The following is a 9019-nucleotide window of genomic DNA, read 5'->3' on the forward strand; positions in this document are numbered from 1 at the left end:
GATGGAGACACAAATTGAAAACAAAGTGTTATTGTGGCAGGAGAAGACTGAAACCGGGTATCAGAGGCACAGTAGCAGCCCAACGATGTCGATGATGACGATCATGACGACGACAATGATGATGATGATAATAATCATAATGATGATGCTTGAAATTTTATCCGATAAATTCCTAAAATACATATGACCAAAGTTGATTTTATATGTACTTACTTTACTGCAAAACAAATTGCACATGAAAATATTTCCAAGAGATTTAAGATCGATTAAAAACTATATACACTAATGGCCAAGAAGTTAAAACGTCATGTGTGTTTCTTCTTCTAACAGCCACCCCCACCCCCACTTTAATTCGCAAGATATTTTTCTTTCAATAACTGTTTTCCTGGTAATCGCATTTTGTTATCTCAGCTGTCGCTGTTTCCCACCATCTCCATCTCCTTAACAAAAAATATAGCTCTATAATCAATTTCTGACAGTTTTTTTTTGTCAAATTCTCAGTGGAAAGTTTACTTAAAAGCTGTACTTACGTATATATACTTTTCTCTAGAAAATCTCAATATTTTCTGAAAGTTCCTTAACTTTGCTATTCGAAAAATCAGTGCTACTTCCGTAAGTTCTTTCCATAAGCCAAAATAATGGAAAAATCTTCAATTAAATCAATCAAAAAACTAGGTTTTAGCCGGCTTAAGGTCAATAAATCTTCTTAATTTATAAGATTCGTTCCTTATTCACTTCATTTAGTTTGAATTCCCAACTACTTTTAGCGTTGATGATTATGGTATGGCCATTACAACTGTGGATTCTTTAGCGAAGTCTGCTGATAATAGAAATTGGTAGTTCTTGAAATAGCCATACAGACAAGCTGCTCACCTTTTGTGCTGACCATGATTAAAATCTAGTAAGATTTATAGAACTAGCCGGCTTGATTAACTTCAAAAAAGGTCAAAATCTAGACAAACATTCAAATTAATCTTTATTTCAATTAATTTAGCACATTTTTTAAGTACTGAGGAAATTAATGTAGGATAATGTCATTCATGTAGGATAATGTCGTTCATGTAGGATAATGTCATTCATGTAGGATAATGCCATTCGATTTGCATTAAAATCTCAAGAAGTAAATTTTTTAAATGATCATTTTCATAAGAAAATAATCGAGTTGAAATTAATTTTTTTTTAAATATGTCAGTTTTTTATGCCATTTTAAAATTTGAGATATAACTTTTGAAAATCGGTTAGAAATCGGCAGAAATACAGCTTGTGCTAACAAAAAATACAGTCTAAGCAAATATTTTCCAAAATTTTCCAAAAATTTAACGCATTATCTTTTCAAATAGTTCTGACTTACATATAGAAATTGATATTCTACTTTGCCCTATGATTCCGTATATTTCTGGCTTTGTTTATATTGAGTTAATATCGACAACACAAAGTATTTATTTTGAGAACTTAATTCATTTTAAAGTTAATAAATCAGTTTTACATGGATAATCACAGTTTAATGTAATCAAAATTATATTCTAACTCAAGAAATTTGATCTTAAATCACAATAAATTCTTGGAAAAAGCACTCTAGGAGGGGACAGCTGCCCTTGATCTCTTATCAATTAAAACTGAAAGTAAATTGAATACAGTGGCGGACACAAATTTAAGACCTTTCTTTTTTTCTGATTTTAGTTCTGATTTTATCGGCTTCTAAATAACTTAATGGAATAATTTTTTTCTGTAGTTTGTTGGCAATTCTTTTTAGATAATGGACCCCAAGAAGGGTCTTCATAGTTTAATACGTTTTTTTCACAGGTGCATTTGAACAAAGATAAGTCCGTTTTTTCCAAAATCTCAAGTATAACAGATAGACGTTTGATATCTTTGAAGAAGTTATAGATCTAGCAAAACTAACATAAACTACAAATATTTGATTTAGGCCCAACTTTCGATTTGAAGCCGATTGAAAATCTGAATTTTGTATGAACATTTTTGGTCTTTTGGGCGAGGCTATTTTACAATACAAGTTTGTACTAAAGTACTTTTTTCCTTGAACCACGAAAGAAAGTGAATTGAATTTCCCGTCGAATGACATTATTTTTATTAAAATCGGATAAAAATTAAATGGTTTTTATCGCCCATGTAAATGAATTTGTAATTTCAATTATAAATAAAAGTAGACTTTTTTTCTGAGGAACGAACAGGCATTATATATGTCTCTATGCCATTTAAGATCATATTTGTGTCTTTAACTGATTTTTTTAACAATTTAATTTGTTAGTGAACTAAATTTGGCAACGATTGAGCTATGAAAGTGTAAAAGAGTGTGATTCGTTTTTATTTTTTTAGTTAATTGGGAATCTTGCGCATGTAGCAGAGACGAGCCTCACGATGTCCAAAGGATTCCACTTCCGAATCATTTGAGGAGTCCCTTTTGAAATCGACTTAAAGTTAGGTGCAATTTGTTAGGTTAACAATCAAACTCACTGAACGTCAGAGAAATCGCTATAATCACCATAGTCAATGGGACGCTTGCAGAGACAGCATTTGTTATTGGACTCACTGAAGCATCGCTGACAATAGAGACCGGGACAGTCTTTGGTATCGCAACGTATGCACGTGGAGCTGCAAGAAGAAGAGTTCAAGGTCCTAGTTAAGGGCCATCATCGAGTGGAAATTCTACTAACGGGCTTAATGTTTTGGCACAAACAACACAGAGATCACTTCGTGGGCCACAGCATAAGCAAAAGCAACAGGCTAAGCACCAACAGCAGCCACAGCAATTAAACCTGAAAGCAAATATATATAAAGGGTAATGATAAAGCTGTTCGATTCTATTGTATCACTACCGATTTAACCAACTCCGAAAACTGATAGATCCTTCGGCATCTTGATACATAAAGGCTGCTCTGGCCTTGCGTCGTGCAAACTTAAAGAAACTAACTGAGTAGAACTTTTTGGACTTTAATCTCAACAAGGATATCAAGGAAAGGTAACAGCCGACAACCCACCTCTTTCCGTTAGGATTTTATTGTGCAAATAGAGGGCCCTGACATGGGCTCGTTCAGGATAGAAACACCGCATGATCACATGACGCAAACGCAGGGCATATGGTTCAACTATACCAATTAACCAGGCCACAATACAAAGTGCCAGAATTTCCCAATATCTCCAATAGTTTGGTTCTCTCGGCAGGGGCAAACAATGCCGAGTGGCCACTGTACTGCGTTGTGTTAAAGGACGAAATGCATTGGCCATTCCCCTCATGATATCACCAATGAAACCGCCTCCCTTTATCTCCAGATCCATATAGGCAGGTACATCCAAATCGGCCTGTTGATGGCCATAATACGACATTGTGGCCAAAAGCCAAAATAAACTATAATCCACAAAGCAAATTGTGAAAAGCTGAACACACGTTATGACCATGAAAAATGTGTTCTTGGCAATTAAAAAACACTCGTCGCGGGTTAAACGACAACTATTTATCTGGAGGTTGAGAAAAAAAGGACAATGAACTTTGTGATTATAAAAAACTTAATGAGAAGTTTATTTCTATTGGCTAGGTTATCTCGCTCACTCTCACATTTGCCTTAACAACTTGGACAATTATTTGAAGAAATTTAAATATTCCGACAAAATTAATCTTTAATTTAATTTAAAACAAACTTAATTTGCATACATTCCAAACGGAATCTATATACCAAATTAGTTGGGTCTGATCTTTGATAGTTTTCTATCTCTTTCACACTCATAATTTTAAAAAAAAATGTATAGTATTCAACCCTTATAGTCCCTGATATGATATATCTTTTCTATACCTTGATATATTTTAATCTTTCAAGACGCTTGAGCGGCATTACTGTTGGCTCACCATGTAGTTGCCTTTGCCTATCAATCCAATATAATGATCCAGTTAGATATTTATTCTGATATTTTCGACTGTGCATATAGCGTGCATAGAAATATATGGCCCTGTGGTAGATTGTATACAATTTCGAAGTGTCTTTATCGAAAACTCATTATCATTGTTATACTTAATGAACACGGTGAGTAGCATTAGCCAACAGAGAAGATCCAGCCAACCGAACAAGAAAACGAATGGTCCCAAACGTTGACGTATATCCTCAATGATCTCTTCACCCACATCGGATAGATTTTTGCTGGAATTTGTTTCGAAATAGAAATCATGTTCAAATGTTATATTCACATCGAACATTTGCTCAATGTGATGGACAAACTCATAGTATCCTAAAAAAAAAAATCGATCGAGTCGAAATAGAATTTATTGTTGAACTTACTTACTTGCCATAATTTTGTCTAGCAATTCCCAACTTTGATCCCAGAAACCCGAACAGAAGACATCAATTATTTTGGCTGGATAGCAGATGGCCAAATAGATTTTCGTAGCATAGCATAAGGGGCGAAATATTCCCAATTTCTGGCGACATTTGTTCATGGCACGATCGGCTGCCTTCTGGCAACGTTGCCATGGTGTACCCAATTCAGTGTTGCAAAGTTCCACAATTGATCTAAGCCAGGCAGCGCAATTTTTCAAGGTATTAACTTGTTTCAAAAGACAGAGAGAGAGAGTGATTAAATTTTAAGTTATGCCTAAAGTTCAAAAGTTATTTCTTAGAAATGAGGAACTCCTTTTTAGTTTTGCGTTAAACTTACTGATTATCATTAGATAGGCTTGAATTCGTAGGAGCATTTCCATTATGTGTTTAAGGACTCGTCGCACTTCGTTCAACAGCAGGGAAATTGCAGTCTGTATGGCATGAATCGGTTCCAATATCACATCCAACATTTGTCCCAACACCTGACGCAATAATTCCTGTCCACAGGCCAAACTACGTAGCATTACCATTAAATTGGCTAAAATATTCGCTGTTGGTCCAATGGCAGCGACAAAGAAAGCAAATGCAATGATCAGAGCACGACCGCGTGAACTGGCCATTGAGGGCACGGCCAGGGTCAATATGCATCTGCAAAAAAAACACACACACTCACACACACGCATGCCACAAGTGTTTGTTGGTATAAAACAAATTGACCTCACCTCAATGCTCGGGTATAGAGAAGGGCTATAAAGATCACACTGAGACCAATGAAAAGGAACCAACGTAGATTGAGATCACGTTTCTTTTGCCGGGGATGCCATTGATACCAGATAACAATTATCATCAAGCCCGTCAAATAGCCATATAAGATTAGACAAATAATCAATTTGATTGGCCAGATTTCATAACCTTCGCGCAACGATTTGAAATCGTTAGCCATATTTGAACAATAATAAAAATTTGCTTATTAACACAAAGCACATGTAATTTTCATTTGACTTGTATGATTTTTCAAATTTAACGGACTCGGCATATTATTGAAGCGTTGCCATACTTATTTACTGCTGCTGCTGCTGGTTGTTGTCTTGGCTAGCCAAGTAAAGCCAATGTGGCCACTTTCCTGTTATTTTTGTGTCCCCCTTAACAGTTCTTGTTGGATTCTTGTAAAACGATTGCCAGATGGCGCCTGTGAGCAAATCATTGGCGGCAAATTTAAAATTTTACTCCGAAAAACCAATAGAAATGTCAATATTTTTCAACGTAATAACATTAATCTGGTTTTAAAAATTCAGTTGCCCTGAAAAGTAGGCTACACTCACTTTCAAATATTTCAAACGATGGAAACCAATCCAGCAGGCATTTCTATGGAGAAGCTTTACATTGATGCTCACTTTTCCTGGATGAGCTTGGACACTCGATAATTTCTGTTCGGCTCCTTGTAAAGTCATAAAATTGCAATCGAATCGCATTTTTATCTGCAAAATTCAAGCTAAAGATTCATTCCGATATCTTCGATTATGTTTTGGACCACCCATTCAATCCTCTAGTGACGATTTGAGACTAAAAATAGAAACAAAAATCAAATGCAAATGCGTTTTCAATGTAACGAACTTTTATTTGTTGTGTTTGTTTGTTGTTTGTTTGTTTGTTTGTTTGTTTGTATGTTTGTTTGTTTAAATGTTGCAATTCAGTTTATTGATTTTCTTGTGCAGAAAAATACAACGTTGCAGTCGGAATTGAAGATTCAATGCGGGCAATAACTCCATCAACTGATTTTGTTTCTTGAGACTTATGTTAAAGGGGATCGAGAGGTTGTGGGCCTTTGGGGGGGAGGTGGAGGAGAGGATGTTTATTAAGTGTATTTTTGTATGAATATGTATTACCGTATTAAATATGCCATAATATTTCAAAATGTTTGTTTTTCTGTTTTTTTTTTTTTTTTTTTTGTGTCTCATTTGTTCATATTTCAGTTTGTTTTTTCTTTCTTTCTTAAAATCTATATATGTATGTATGTAAATATATATATATATTTCTATATATGTATGTATATTCATTTCGTAATTTACTTTTAGTTGAAATATCATCGGATCGCGTTTTATGTATTAAGTAAGTAATATGCTAATATATGTATGTGTATTTGGAAAATGTTTGGTTGTGGGGGGGGAGGAAAGGGGATTGGATTTTGGGGTTACTAATCTATAGATATATGTATGTTTGTATGTATGTATCTATCTGTACTGTATACGAGTATGTATGCATGTAACGTATGTTTGTATGTATCTATGTATCTATGTATGTATGTATTTATGTATGTAAAGATGCAAATTAGTTAGTGTATTTGATACATTTGCAAGGTAATTGAATTACGTTTACGTTAATAGTTTACGATTAGGCCTTTATTCATAATCATAATCGTCATCATCGGCTTCTTCTTATATAACTCAGTCTAGCACCCCTAGAGATTGAACTTGGATAAAACGATTCAGATATTCGCACTCTATTGAATTAATCCAATATACATGTATGTATGTACATATATTGTGTATATAATTCGGATATATAATATGTATATATAGATAGATATATATGTATGTATATGTATGTTATGTATAATTAGAATTATATAATATTTCTTAATTTTTGTATATAGGCCCAACAAAAACTCAAATAATTCACTTAATTGGAATAATTTTGAATTCCATTTCAATATTTTCGTTTACATATCGGAAAATCGGACGAGTTTTAATTGTAGTTACAAAAATATCAAAAGAAATCGGGCAATATCTTTGGGCTAGGATTACGTATTAGGATTTATTACCGATATTATCTTTTGTTTGAAACTTTATCGGATTGTTATTTTGAAATATATGTATATATATAGAGGGGGGTGTGGGGGAGGGATTAACAAAATTATTTCTAAAGTTTAAATCACTTTCCTTTACTCTCTCTCTACTTTTCCCTCTCTCTCTCTCTGTCGATCACTAGTTAATATAAATATTGATTTTTTTTATTTACATTTTAGATTGATAATCCACCTATAAAAATTGATTTTTAGCAATCGAAATTCGGTGAATTGTACAAGTATACGGTATTAATATATATTTTATGCAATATATTAAACATAATCAACTTCATTTTCGTTATCGTATACATTGGTATTATTCACTTATGGTCCTAACGATTATTATATACTGATATACACTGCCGTCCACATGAATAGGATAGCCCGTAATTTGCTGCCAAAACTTCTACTTCTCTCTCCTAATTACACATTAGAGATTATCCTCATCAGACCGCCAAATATGTCGCATGTAGTTAAAAATATCTCATAATTTTCTTTAAAACTTTAGCAATTTCTCATAAGAGGACTCACACAGTTCTCAGTTCTACAGTTAATCCTTTTTCTGCCTCTTCAGAAGGTTAACATATTCAGTAAAGATCAAGAAAATGGGTTAGACTAGTTAAATACTTTGCTTCAGAACCAAACAAGATCATATTTAAGCCTGAACTTTGAATATTACCATAGAGAGAAAAGATTTCATCATCCAATCCTTGACTTGACTTTGTCATAGATTAGAAAGTCATTTGGAAAAATCTCTTTTAAAACGTAAATAGAAATACATTTGATTCCCTTTCAAGACAGCGACTCGTTCCAATCGATTTCAATGCTTTATAATGGGAAAGTCCTTTATGTAGATCGTAAAGGTAGCCGTAAGGAACTTTTTGGTTAACATTTCTGCTAAGACTTTGCCGGATAATAGAAAGATTCTAAAGTATTTCCTAATATAAGCTCACACAAAGAGTTGGGGCTTTCCTATTTTTCCATATACGATATCCTTTTGGAAGTTTGTTGTCCTCTCCATTTTCAAACTAAAAGCAGCTTCCATTTCTGGTGTTCTATTCATCTGGACGGCGGTGTATGTCACAATGCTTCCTATTTATGAGGGGGGCATGAGGATGGGGGGTATTATCATCTAAAACACACACACTACTTATCCCATTTGACTTGTAAACTGTGATTTTTCTAGGCACTTTTTCTATTTGATAGATTTTCATTTCATTTTTGTGAATGGTTAATGATGATGATCCATAAACAAATCAATTTTGTTTTGCAGAAGACTAGAACCCAAAGAAAAACTGAACAAAATTATATATATGTTCATATGTATGACGGTGGGCAAGGCATGGTGGTTGGGAGAGTTGGAAGGGTGAGGGAGGAGCATATGAAAATTGAAGAAAATTTAACTATATACACAAATGCGTGTGTCTGTGTCTGTGTGTGTGTGTGTTGGGATTTCAGTAGTAATAAGATTTTCTCTCTACCAAAGAAATATATACAATATATATATATATATATATATTATGGGTATATATATATATATATATCTCTTGTCTTCTCTTTTGCTTTTTTAGGTACTGCAGCACAAAAATGGGATAAACTGAAAAACCAACCAAAACCAAAAAATTTCCATCTTCTTTTCTCTGTTTTTCATATCTCTACTTGGTTTTTCTTCATCATTTTCCAAGTCGAAACCTATTTGTAAGTTCATGCGATTGAAGTTTTGTTTCTTCTTCCATATATCTCTCTCTCTCTATATATATATATAGAGTTGATAGTTGTAGTGTAGTGTATTGGATAGGTGCATGGGCGTAGTAGGGGGTTGGGTTGGGTGGGGGGGGTGAGAAAA

General features: G+C 33.9%; 1 protein-coding gene across 1 annotated transcript; it reads right to left on the bottom strand.

Moving 5' to 3' along the window:
- Positions 1-2227: 2227 nt before the first annotated feature.
- LOC137574023 (DC-STAMP domain-containing protein 2) lies at positions 2228-5182 on the bottom strand. The gene is made up of 10 exons (XM_068286128.1): positions 5051-5182; positions 4666-4976; positions 4294-4554; positions 4026-4239; positions 3810-3963; positions 3000-3477; positions 2838-2931; positions 2676-2777; positions 2476-2613; positions 2228-2419 (listed from the first exon to the last, which is right to left on the bottom strand). The coding sequence occupies exons 1-10, from the start codon at positions 5173-5175 to the stop codon at positions 2338-2340; spliced, it is 1959 nt and encodes a 652-aa protein (XP_068142229.1). The 5' UTR covers positions 5176-5182; the 3' UTR covers positions 2228-2337.
- Between the last annotated feature and the right edge of the window lie 3837 nt (positions 5183-9019).

Source organism: Drosophila tropicalis, unplaced genomic scaffold, assembly GCF_018151085.1.
Source record: "Drosophila tropicalis isolate 14030-0801.00 unplaced genomic scaffold, ASM1815108v1 contig_443, whole genome shotgun sequence".
Lineage (NCBI taxonomy): Eukaryota > Metazoa > Arthropoda > Insecta > Diptera > Drosophilidae > Drosophila > Drosophila tropicalis.

Coding starts and splice junctions, on each gene's coding strand:
- LOC137574023 (XM_068286128.1), bottom strand. CDS start 5,175: ATGATAATTGTTATCTGGTATCAATGGCATCCCCGGCAAAAGAAACGT. Junction 4,977..5,050: donor CTCTATACCCGAGCATTGAG/GTGAGGTCAATT, acceptor TTTTTTTTGCAG/ATGCATATTGACCCTGGCCG. Junction 3,478..3,809: donor AAAGATTAAAATATATCAAG/GTATAGAAAAGA, acceptor CTCAACCTCCAG/ATAAATAGTTGTCGTTTAAC.